This window comes from Cebus imitator, unplaced genomic scaffold (assembly GCF_001604975.1).
Source record: "Cebus imitator isolate Cc_AM_T3 unplaced genomic scaffold, Cebus_imitator-1.0 Scaffold110, whole genome shotgun sequence".
NCBI classification, from domain to species: domain Eukaryota; kingdom Metazoa; phylum Chordata; class Mammalia; order Primates; family Cebidae; genus Cebus; species Cebus imitator.
Genome location: NW_016107425.1, coordinates 3,231,894 through 3,244,711, shown reverse-complemented (window position 1 = coordinate 3,244,711; position 12,818 = coordinate 3,231,894). Strand labels below are relative to the sequence as shown.

Sequence of the window (12,818 nt, the reverse complement as noted above, 5' to 3'; positions counted from 1 at the left end):
TTGAGAACTTACTCTGAGCCAGGTGATAGAAATTCAGTAATAAAATTTTCTACCTTCAAGAAGCTTGTAATCTGGGAAGCTGGGGTCGGGTGGGTGGTAGTCAGCTACGGACGCCTATAACAGATGCCACTTGTATTCCCGCCTTAACATCACGTTTTCTGTTTCTGCCAGTGTTTTGAGTACATAAACTTCGGCTGTGACTTCAGTGGTTGAAGAGAATGCTCATCAGTTACTGCCACATGATTGTTTTTAGTTTTAATAAGAGTGATCAATACCATCAGCTCCCCCTTTAAATGCTAATGAATGCTTTAACACAGCAGATGCAGACATACAGTACACTGCAGATTAAAATTAGGCACAAAATTAAATTGCTTACACATAGCAAAGGAGCCAGTTTGGACATCTTGATAATCAGCCACTACCAGCTGACAAATCTTGAATTGTCCCTGCACCAACACAAAGCCTCCCCCAGTCTCAGCCAGAACAGGCATCATCTGGCAACTAATGAGGGTGCTGGTGTCTTTGGGTAAGGGAAAGGAAAGGAAAACTGCCAGGTCAGACTTTCAGTAAAGCTTTGTGTACTTTTAGAAGCAGTCACAGCAGGACTGTAGAGGGCACCAGGATCAGGAACAATTTATATTTATTAAAAAGACAGAACTTTGGGCCTCTGAAAAGGAAAGCAAAATAGTGAGATTCTATAAATGTCCAAAAGGACAGTCACACGACTGTGTATGAATTTCACACACATCTATGTGTGAATTTCACACTAATCCAGAAATTAAATTGACATAATGACATTCATTCCATGAAGTGCTTTTCTTGACAAAAACATTTCTCAATATTTATATAATTCAGATCAAAATATTTTATCTATAGGAGTCACACACCACTATGTGTAAACATACATAGTATTTCTATTCTTTTTTATTCCTGTGACAAGTGTTTATTGAGAACCTGCATTTATAGTGCTATGCTAGGTGTCAAAATTCAAAATGGAAAATGAGCACAGTTCACTATGATACAAGGGGCTTCTTAGGAAATATAGATTGGCCATTCTCTTGGGGGCCTGGGAATCAGGGAATACCCAGAATCTGCTCTCAGTAATACACCAAAACCTAATCATACCCAGAATCTGCTTTCAGTAATGCCCCAAAACTTAATCAGTGTCTCAGAGTTGTACTTAGGGGCCAACTCACAATGGCAAAGCTCACAGGAGACTGATGTATAAAATTAGAATGGTAATTATTTCAACATTAGACCTAACTCCTGGGTAGATGGGAGATTTCTGTTGAGATCACTTAATGAACATAAAATCAGAACAAGAATTTAGATGATTTGATGTGTGTTAGCCTGATTAATAAGTCAATCAATTAATCCATTCAGCAAATAGATTATCAGCTATGTATTGGAGATACACAGGGGATGAAGACAGGCACAATCCTGCTTTCATGAAGCGGATAGTCTAGTGAGGCATACAGACGAGCAAGTCTTGGAAGACTTCCTACAATAGAGGGGGTTAAATATGATCAAGTAACCAAAAGTTTCTATATGAGCCACAAGGGCAGGCCTGGGGATCTGGGAAGGTTTCTTGGAGTTAATAATGTCTCAGCACAGAGCTGAAAGGTGATTTAAGGAGAAAATACAGGGGCAGCTGGATTGGGGTCAGGGGGCTGTGGCGGGGGCGGGGGCGTGTGGAGTACAAAGTTTTGAAGACAAAGGAGGGTCTGGCAGCTAATTCAGTGTGGCTGCGGTGTGATGTGTGGTTGCTTTGCTGGGGGAGTGATGCAAAAGAGGTTCACAGCAGCTGGGTTATAGGACCGTTCCCACAGTGGGTACACGTATCTCAGGCTGAATGGATTTTCACATTACTTTGGGAGAGCTGATGCTGGACAATCTCATCTAGTTTACAGGGCTTCCACCTGTGTTTGGGCAGGTTGTGCCCTGCATGAAGGCCTTGCTCGCACAGCACGGCTAACCTTTTCCTTTGTGGATCGCCTTGTTCTAGGCTTCCATTGGCTTTGGCTGTTCCCTACACACCACAGCCTCTAAAGGACTCATGCTCTCTTTGGATTGCTTCGTACCTCCAGCATGTTTCTCATGCCTGGGAGGTATTGTAGCCATTTCATCAACTAATTATCAGGGCTTAGTCTTATTTCCCTTATTGTCAAGTTCACACTGCGCTGTTCTCACAGAGCACCTGCAAGGGGGTAGGTTTGTCAGGGTGAAGTAACAGTGCAAGGGAGTATGTGATAAGGGGCCTTGGAGAGGAGCAGAATAGAGGTGTCTGGAACTGTGGGGGGAGGTCTCCAGGGAGGCAGGACTTCAGCAAGACCCTGAAGGCTGAGAAAGATTTGTCAGGGTGGTGGGCAAGGAGTTTCTCTGGTAGACTTGAGTAACGGGACATTGTGTAATAACCTACCCTGGGCTAGCATAACTGACTCCATTTTAGCTGTAAACTCCAATCTGGCTTCCCCCTCCTTACCACTGCCCCTTTGGGTGCAAAACTGGGTCATGCTGCACTTTTTTTTTTTTTTTTTTGAGACAGAGTCTTTCTCTGTCGCCAGGCTGGAGTGCAGTGGCGCAATCTCGGCTCACTGCAACCTCCGCCTCCTGGGTTCAAGCAATTCTCCTGCCTCAGCCTCCCGAGTAGCTGGGACTACAGGTGTGCGCCACCACGCACAGCTAATTTTTGTACTTTTTAGTAGAGACGAGGTTTCACCATGTTGGCCAGGATGGTCTCGATCTCTTGACCTCCTGATCGGCCCACCTCGGCCTCCCTTACAAGTGTGAGCCACCGCGCCTGGCCTCATGCTGCACTTAGAAGCATCGAAGAAGCGTACTGTTCTTAACACTTGTAACCATTGTGACTGCATCCTGCTTGGCATACCTACCCACTGCTATTGTTAAAAAAAAAAAAAAAGTTTCCCTTTAATCATTGTGTAGAAGGAGCTTGATCGCCCCCCTTCTTGGTAATTGTATGGAAACCACCTGTGCCCGCAGCTCCTTCCTCTAACCTGCTTTTCTAAAGCGTCTGTAAAATTCTGCTTCAGCTGGGTACTCTCCTCCCCTACCTAAATCAAGGTATAAAGGATATCAGGCCCTTTCCTCAGGGCTGAGAGAATTTTAAGCTTTAGCCGTCTCTCGGTAGCCAGCAAATCAGTAGAGAACTCTTAATTTAAAACTCAAAGTGTGGCGCGTTCCTTCCAACTCGCTAGGTTACCACGTTTGGAGTCCTCAGCGAGACATTCACCACCAGGTGCAGACCAGGCTGGTTCCTGGGGGAGGAGGCGGACTGTAGGGGAAGCGCCGCCTAAAACGTTCCGGGGCCTCATAAACCACCCCTTGCCGGAGAGAGCGGATCGACTCCCCCAGCACGTTCCACCAAATTATTCTTCAGAGTCCCTGGTCCTGCTCCGAGGAGAAGGTAAGTCAGGTCTAATATGGTTATTCCTGGAATTAACTATGGTAATTCCTGTAACCGTGGGTTCTGGGTGCCCCACAGTCCTCGGTGCTGGTTCTGGTTTTGGACTCTGGAAGAGTCCTTGTTCAGTCTTGGTCCTGGTTCTGGTTCTGGACTCGGGAAGAGTCCTGGTTCTGGTCTCTGAACTCTGGGTGTCCCAGAGTCCCTGGTCCTGGTTCTGGTTTTGGACTCCAGAAGAGTCCTGGTTCAGTCCTGGCTCTGGTTCTGGTTTTGAATTCTGGAAGAGTCCTTGTTCTCGTCTCTGAACTCTGGGCGTCCCAGAGTCCCTGGTCCTGGTCCTGGTTCAGTCCTGGTTCTGGTTTTGGGCTCTGGAAGAGTCCTGGTTCAGTCCTGGTCCTGGTTCTGGTTTTGAATTCTGGAAGAGTCCTGGTTCTGGTCTCTGAACTCTGGGTGTCCCAGAGTCCCTGGTCCTGGTCCTGGTTCTGGTTTTGAATTCTGGAAGAGTCCTGGTTCTGGTCTCTGAACTCTGGGTGTCCCAGAGTCCCCGGTCCTGGTCCTGGTTCAGTCCTGGTTCTGGTTTTGGACTCTAGAAGAGTCCTGGTCCTGGTTCTGGTTTTAGACTCGGGAAGAGTTCTGGTTTTTCTGTTTTTAAATTCTAGGGGGTCTGAAGTTCCTGGTTCTGTCAACTTTTGGCTGGCTGCTTCTCAACTCTGGGTATCCGGGGTCTTTGGTCCTGTCCTTTTGCCTGATCTAGAGGGGCTCAGCCCTAATAAGGGCACCACTCTGGACACTGTCGCCACTCCAAAATGCTAAAAAAACAAAGTCCCTGGTTTCTAATTTAAAATATTTATACAAAAAATTTTTTTTCACGGTTTAAACTGTTTACAGAGTGCAAAAAGACCAATAATCTCTGAATAAGGTATAAAAAATAATCAGGCCTCTTCCTCAGGGCCGAGAAAATTTTCAGCATTAGCCATCTCTTGGCTGCCGGCAAATCAATAAAGAACTCTTAATTTAAAACTCAAAGTGTGGCGTGTTCCTTCTAACTTGCTCGGTTACAACAATTGGTTATAGAAACGGAATCCTGATTTTAGTGTTGAATGAACTGTGAGGTTACAAGTCTTCATTCTTCAACTCTGTTGGTTTGATCACACATCATTTGGTCAGCTGGTACACTAAAGCCTGACAGTTTTGACCATACATTTGGCAGTTCTTCCACTTTAGCAATCTCATAAACCAGTTCCAATGACAGAAAATAAGAAGCAGCTGAGTCCAGGTCTTTCACTCTAATTTCCCCAGGACACCCCAGCCTCACTGTAGTTTCTCAGATCCAATGATGGCAAGAGAGCTGATACGCCTCTTCAGTGCAGTCTCTATCATTTAAAATTTCAGCGAAGTTACATCCTGAACAAGGTGGCACAGCTACGTCTTGACGTCTTAAAACTGAGTGGTTTCTGAGACCAGACTTGTAGAAGCATACCACATCTGCACCAACTTGTTGAGGTGAAAGGATACATTGTAGAGGAGGTACTTAAGCTTATGAAATATAAAATGTGTTTTGGTACAGCTGAATTGGAAAAGTTGCTGTTAAGTCAGAATGCCTTGAGGTGTAGCCAGGGTGTTTTGACCCTGCCATTTTGAACTACTGGAGATTCTGACCCTACTGTTTTGACACTGGAGATATTTTGACTCTGCTTATAGATAAAATATTTTGATCCGAATTATATAAATATTGAGAAATGTTTTTGCTAAGAAAGCATTTCTTGGAATTCATGTCATTATGTCAATTTAATTTATTGATTACTGTAGTTTCCTATCCAACATAATGTTTCCCATTTGTATATTATTATTTTTTTGAGACAGGGTCCCACTCTGTCACCCAGGCTGGAGTGCAGTGGCACGATCCTGGCTCACTGCAGCCTCAGCCTCCTGGGCTTAACGGATCCTTCCACCTCAGCCTCCTGTTGCTGGGACTACAGACATGTACCACCACACCTCATTAATTTTTGTATATTTTGTAGAGACGGGATCTCATTATGTTGCCCATGTTTCAAACTCCTGGGCTTAGGGGATCCTGCTGCCTTAGCCTCCTAACGTGCTGGGATAACAGGTGTGAGCCGCAGCACCTGGCCACATTTTTTATTTGTGATTTTTTTTTTTTTTCCCCGTGGGATCAATTCTTTTCTACTTATATTTTACAATGAATATGTTGCAAATCAATTTTTGGTTGTTATTAATATTGCATGTTACCAATTACAGCTTCTGCCACTGTGAGTTTTCTTTTATAGTTACTGTTTCTTGCCAGATTTACTGTTCTGAATTTTACTGTGAATAGTTTTAAATAATACTTTTAATTTTATGAGCTATATTTATTATAAATTGGCTGAAAACAATTGATAATTATATTTCTTTCTAAAGTAGTCCTTGATTTTAAAAAAATTTCCAGTTCTCCTCTACAGTTTTGGGATTATCCAATTATTCAGCCTAGGTCCATTATATTGCTAATGTAGTGACTGTGCAAAGAGCCAACATCCTGCTTTGGGCTTTGCCTGGAATAAAGACTGCCTCTGTGGTAGCAACCAATATAGCCTTGGCACTTGCAAACTAGCTCTGAAGCCTAGTTAGGGAAAATCTCCACATTTAGAGGTACCCTGTTCAAGATCCACTCTTTCGATTGGTTCCTACTGTAATATTTTTCTCCTAATCCTAAAATAATATCCCTTTGTTTCCTTTTTTTTTTTTTTTTTTTTTTTGGGAGGGGTTCTTAATCTCATCCCTTGCAACTAATATAATGTTAGCTACAGATTTACTTTTATGGGGGAAAAAAAAGTCCTGTTAATTCCTGCTTTGCTCTTGACTTACATTCATGTTTCAACCTGGCAAGGGACTTTTGGTGAATAAGCATCATTAGGGGGGAAAAAAAGAAAGAACATCCAACTTATTATTTCTTTACAGTCAAGAAGCAGACTGCAGATGTTCTTACTTTGATTTTTGACTGGGAGCATTGATGCTGACAAGTGTTTTTCCATGAGATACTACAAAGTGGTCAGTTTCGTGGGCTGGTGGAATAACCTCTTTGCAGTGACTGCGCTAAATAGGGCTGAGATCATTGAATTATTTTATTACCAGCTTGGATTCCCTACCTCATAACCCAAGAAAGCAAGATGGAAGAAAAGAGCATGAAACTAGCAACAATGTAAACTAGACTCTTCAATAATTCCCCAGAATGCAAATTTTGTTTCACGATTAAAGCCATACTTTGTGTTCCTTTCAGAGTGACTCAGTCAAGCCTGTTCATCTATTTATTCAAAAATTCTAATCAAAATATTTTATTGCTTATTTAGAAATGGGATGACATTAAGATAGCATATTTTGTTTTAGTCTACTTTTCTTTAAACGAAGGAGAGAAAGGAAACATAACTGAAAACAGACTTGCTTGATAAACTTCATGAGAAAGGATCACGGTGGAGCTGAAAACTGTTGACAAGTATTAAGTTTACCCTGCCCCCGTGGGTTCCTCATGGAGAATACCTTTTAGTTTGTCTGTAATCAGTGGTGAGCAGGTAACAGCTGCCTACTTGGTATATTTTTGAGTTATAGGAAAATACCGAACACCTGTTTGTTAATAATAGTCACCTGTTCAGAGAATAAATATGTGGATCAGAACCTGCTCGGGGCCTTCAGCCTGGAATGCTATCAGCCCCTGAGGCTCTCAGCTCGGTAGGCTGGGGGCCCACTGGATAGACCCAGTTTGCTCTTCTATCTGGGTGTTTGCCTCTCATTTCCTTCAGTGCCACCTGGGTGGGGGTCTCCTGGCTGAGCTGGTACTTGGTAGAAAACCTTAGAAGTTGGTTACACATGATGGAAAAGAGGCCCTCACTAACTCATTACACATTCCCCTTGCTTTTTCTTGTAAATGCATTTGGCACACAATAAAACTTTTATAAAATCAAGTTGTTTAATCAATGTTTAGGTGATGACAACTTCCCCTGTAAATAAAGGTCATTTCCTATAACTTTGACTTTAGTATTGATTGACTGATTGAGATAGGATCTTGCTGTTGCCCAGGCTGCAGTGCAGTCACCTCTCACTGCAGTCTTCACCTGCCAGGCTCAAGTGATCCCCCTGGCTCAGTCTCCTGAGAAGCTGGGACTACAAGCATATGCCACCATGCCCAACTAATTTTTGTATTTTTTTGTAGAGATAGTGTTTCCGTATCTGACCAAGACAGGCTGGTGACCCAGGCTGGCCTTGAACTCCTGGCTCAAGCAATCCTCCTGCCTCAGCTTCCCAAAGTGCTGGGATTACAGGCATGAGCCACCGTGCCTGGCCCACCTTGTCTTTAATGCTATCAAAGTACAGTTTTCCCCACCAGGCCTCAAATAATGTATCACACAGCAGAGCAGCTACTTTGAGAACATATGCATGTACTCTGATGACCACTTCTTTTAAAAAAGATTTCAAACCCACAAAATTACCAGAGTGTCCTTTGGATTTCTATAGAGCACTGAGAGTCCTATGTAGGGCAAAGGACACTTGATTTTCAGGGTTAGTGAACGCTGAATGGAATCTTAGAATATTGAAAGTAACATTTATTGACTTGATATAGAATAAGTTTGTTGCTACCTGACTTTTTTGGTTTGTAAAACATGAAGCATTTCACAAGTTGGATCATCCCACCATTTCTGCCCTAAGCTGCAGGTCTCCTTGCACCCCCACCGATTTTACCTCTTTGCCTGCAGCTGCTTAGAGCAGTCTTGCTGCAAAGCTGATATTTACTGTCTCATTCCAACAAGGATGTTAGTAATTTTAAATTTCTGTGGCTTTTAGATTGTGACGTTATCATCTTGCTCTGAGTCTGTTTTCTTTTAGATTTTAGATTTCTGAGCTGGGCGCGGTGGCTCAAGCCTGTAATCCCAGCACTTTGGGAGGCCAAGGCGGGTGGATCACGAGGTCAAGAGATCGAGACCATCCTGGTCAACATGGTGAAACCCCGTCTCTACTAAAACTACAAAAAATTAGCTGGGCATGGTGGCGCATGCCTGTAATCCCAGCTACTCAGGGGGCTGAGGCAGGAGAATTGCCTGAACCCAGGAGGCGGAGGTTGCGGTGAGCCGAGATCGCGCCATTGCACTCCAGCCTGGGTAACAAGAGTGAAACTCCGTCTTAAAAAAGATTTTAGATTTCTGACATCCCAAGGGGCCTTTATGGACTTGTTTTTCCCCCTTTGCTCCTTCTTTGGTGAAATTTAGAAAATAATATTCAAAAGCAGTCCCAGGGAGGTTAGGAAGAGAAAGAACCACAAATCTAGGCAATTTAAATCTTTAGTTTCTGAATTGTAATGAATGAGATATGCATCATAATCAACATTAAATTCAGTAACCTTTTTTATTACTGAAAAATGACAAGCCAAATCAGTTCAACTCTGACCATGATAAAAACACAAATATCTTACTAAAATAAATACTAAATACTAACTAGCAGAGTTGAGCCAAGGGTGGGATCAGTGAGGTACCTGCCTTGGGCACAAAATTTAAGGGGGCATCAAAAGAGGGGAGGAAAGAAACAAAACCCCAAACCAAAAAACTCAATAATCAAGCTAAATGATATTTTAATGTAATACTTTAAAAAGAAAACAAATGCAAAAACAAAAAAAAAAAGAACAAAATATCAACATGTTAAATAAAGACAAGATCAGTAACAGTGCCTTGCCAGGCCATGCTGCAGCCTCAGCCAAAAGGAAAAATCAGTAACGCCGATCCTGTCTTTACCTAAAAATGTGAATTTTTTGTTGACCTCACTTGCTTTACCCTAGTCCTCGCCCTGCTAACAAGAATATCAGTGGTTAGGGTAAAAAGATGGCATAACCCTTCCTCTAATGTTCACTCGAGGGAGAAAATATGTGTAGTGATTTTCAAGTCCAGTAATGATCACTGGGCAATCAGAATCCATAATTTTGGCCCTGGTTTGGCTATAGTCTCAATTAAAAGGTATTTCCCAATCCAAAACATGGAAGTGTTGTCTTTTTGTTAATTCGGTCTGAAGGGATCATATTATCAAAAGCCATTACATTTCTTTTTTCTTTTTTTCTAAGCAGGTTAAAAAAAAAAAAAATCTTATGGAGTTCAGTTCATCAAAAGTTTCTCCATCCACGGTGGTCCCCTCTGGCTCTCTCTTTATTGGATTTGGCGGGAGAGGGCCTGTGGGGCTTTTTCCGGTATTCCACTTTTGTCCAGCTGCCCTCGCTGACTTTGCTCTCCTCTTCATTGGCTCTTGAGTCAGTCTCAGGGTGCAAAGGCATCCCTGGTATGGTTTTGGGTTGGTGGAGGTCCCTGGGGCTTCTCTTGAAGTCAGGTGACTGCTGAGCCTTGAGTGCTGACTGAGAAACCCTGTAGAACTTTCCAGGATATCTTTCTCTTGAAGGAGTAGAATGCTGACTTTTTCCACTGTATCTTCCTCTAGGAGAGGAATTGAGTGATATACTACCACGACCATATTTGTTCCTGCTTCTGTCTGAGTAGCGACCCCGCTCTGAAGAGGTGTCCGTTTTGCCGCTAGAAAAGCCACTGTCCCTAGAGTTGAGATGCAGGGAAGAGAAGTTTTTGGTCAGTCCATACTGAGTAGGAGAGGAGCTTCTGGACTGGTTCACAGGTGTGATCTGTTGATACTTAATGGGCACCTGGTTCCGTCTCACAGCAGCAGCATAGGAATCCTGGCCATCAAAGTGTGAGAAGTACGGTGACCCCAGAATAGGATTGCTCTGGGAACGCTGTAAGGAAGTGTTGGATGCAATCTGCCGCATCCTCAGAGTATCTAACCACTGGCAATCAGCACCTGCAGGAGAAATGGAAATGAGCATCTTTTAAGCCACACTAAAGCTGCATGCCTAATTCACATGCCTGTCTTAGGATAATTCAAGGCTGTTTGCGTTGCTGTAAGCTTTGCCATTCATAGAAATTCTAGGCTATGTATAAGGACATTTCCTTTATTACAAATACTTTAAAAAATAAGGACATTTACACTTACTCAATATATGCTATGTGCTTGGCATTGTTCCATGGGCTTCACTTATACTGTCTCATTTAATCCTCTCAATAATCTTCTTGGGTAAATACTAATAGTCTTATTCTTTAAATGAGGAAGTTTGGGAGGTCAAGATCACTCAGTCAATAACACCAAGTCCTTCTGCATCTAAATCCCATCTTCTTCCTACATAGTTGTGTTGTCACTTCTAGAAAGTGTGTTCAGGTGTCAGGGGCATGTTTAGTAAACAAAAGGGTTTTTTTTTTTTTTTTTTTTCCCTGCAACGTGCCCTTTTAAAACCTCAAGGACCTAAATGCAGATAAAAGAAATGAGGTTCCAAAGGTTGAGACAGCTAGAGACTGTTTGGAAGAAAGACCATTCATGTGTCCAGTGGAGAGATCCTGAGGCTTGGGAATAAGATGTATTTTCAGCAGAAAAAAATGAAGCTGCCTTGGCAAGTAGGAAGAAGTTAAGGTAAAATAAAATGGGTGGTCGGGCATGGTGGCTCACCCCTGTAATCCCAGCACTTTGGGAGGCTGAGGTGGGTGGATCACAAGGTCAGGAGTTCTAGACCAGCCTGACCAACATGGTGAAACCCCCGTCTCTACTAAAAATACAAAAATTAGCCAGACGTGGTGGCATGAGCCTGTAATCCCAGCTACTCAGGAGGCTGAGGCAGGAGAATCGCTTGATTGCCCTGGGAGGTGGAGGTTGCAGTGAGCAGAGATCATGCCATGGCACTCTAGCCTGGGCAACAGAGCAAAACTCTGTCTCAAAAAAAAAAAAAAAAAAAAGAAAATGGTGAATTAATAAGGATCATTTAGTAAGGTATATTTCAGTGAATAAGCAAGTTCCTCACACCTGAGATCTTTTCTGTTTTCCTCCGAGTCTGAACAATGTTGTCCATGTTCTAGAGTTCCTCCGTGGTCCTCCAGGCCTCAGCTACTACCCCCTGCTCATGCAGATGGCACATCTGGAGGGTATCAGAGCATGCATATGTCTCTGTCTCCCTCACTGCCTGGGCACAGGTGACCCATACCCCTAAGGTGAGTGACTTGTCCAGACAATTCCAGAGACTCCTCCCAGGCTTCAATCCATCAGAATGCTTTTTTTTTTTTCTTTGAGAGGGAGTCTCACTCTGCCATTCAGGCTGGAGGGCAGTGGCCCAATCTTGGCTCACTGCAACCTCTGCTTCCCAGGTTCAAGCAATTCTCCTGCCTCAGCCTCCAGTAGCTGCTATTACAGAAGCACACCGCCACACTCAGCTAATTTTTTGTATTTTATTAGAGATGGGGTTTCACCGTGTTGCCCAGGCTTGTTGGGAACTCCCGAGCTCAGGCAATCTGCCCGCCTCAGCCTCCCAAAGTGTTGGGATTATAGGCGTGAGCCACCACCGCTGGCCTACAATGCCTTCTTTTGTTGTTGTTATTGTGTGCATGTGTGCATTTTATTGTGATAAAACACATTTTCCATCTTAGCCATTTTCAAGCGTATAGTTGAGTGGTGTTGGTATATTCACATTGTTGTGCAACAGATCTCTGTAATTGTTTCATCTTGCAGCACTGAACCTGTAAACCCATTAATTGCTACGTTCCTCTTTCCCCTTCTCCCCCACCCCCGCTTGTTAACTATCTTCTGCTTCCTGTTTCTATGACTTTGATTGCCTTAGATACTTCCCATGAGCAGTATCATACAGAATCACAATGCTTTCTTTCTCTCCCCTTGACTTCTCTGGAATTTTGGCTTCCAATAGAACCCTGATATTGCTCAGTCTCCAACTCCCTCCATGAAGCCATTCTGGCTCCAGGAGCCGACTTTAATGAGTCTAAGTCAGATGTGCTCATGCTATGTTTAGAGATGGACAAGTTGCTCCATGCTGGCTAAAGCAGAACTGGTGAGGGATAGTCTGTTGGTGGTTTCTAGAAAAGTTTTCCTTACTCATAAATATAAGAACAGCTAGAGAACCTAACCCGTTATTTCCTCTGGGCATTGCCATATCTTTGTGTGTTGACTGTAAACAGGGGAGGAGCCGAGGGCAAAGGCAACCTATTGACCGTGGCAGGGTAGAAAGAAGGGAAGGTTCATTCCTCCATCTTAATGTTTGAGCCAGCTTATCTTACTGCGCCTGGAACCTGCCCTACCTCTGGACTTCTTGCTATGGAAGATAATAAATTTTATCACAGTTTAAACCAGTGGTTTAAGGACTTTAGAGTAGTTCTTAATCACTGGGAAGGCTTCTTAAAATGCAGATTGTGGGTCCTAGCCCCAAACTTCTGATTCAGTAAGTCTGGGTTTGGGCCTGAGAATCTGCATTTCTAGCAAGCTCACAGGTGATCCCGATGCTGCTGGTCCTGGGCAGAATTATTGGAGTAAG

The 12,818-nt window shown here is 43.4% G+C and overlaps 1 protein-coding gene across 3 annotated transcripts in view; it reads right to left on the bottom strand.

Annotated features, from left to right (window-relative positions):
- Positions 1-8,784: 8,784 nt before the first annotated feature.
- The window catches only part of MAP3K20 (mitogen-activated protein kinase kinase kinase 20), a 195,088-nt gene continuing 191,054 nt past the window's right edge, over positions 8,785-12,818 (bottom strand). For 2 of the 3 annotated variants that reach the window (XM_017538234.1, XM_017538233.2), the window contains exon 20: positions 9,532-10,255. In XM_017538234.1, the coding sequence (XP_017393723.1) occupies positions 9,555-10,255 (701 nt within the window). In that variant the 3' untranslated portion in view covers positions 9,532-9,554. Of the gene's footprint in view, positions 10,256-12,818 lie in introns of all 3 variants that reach the window. The other variant, XM_017538235.2, reaches the window with a different exon arrangement.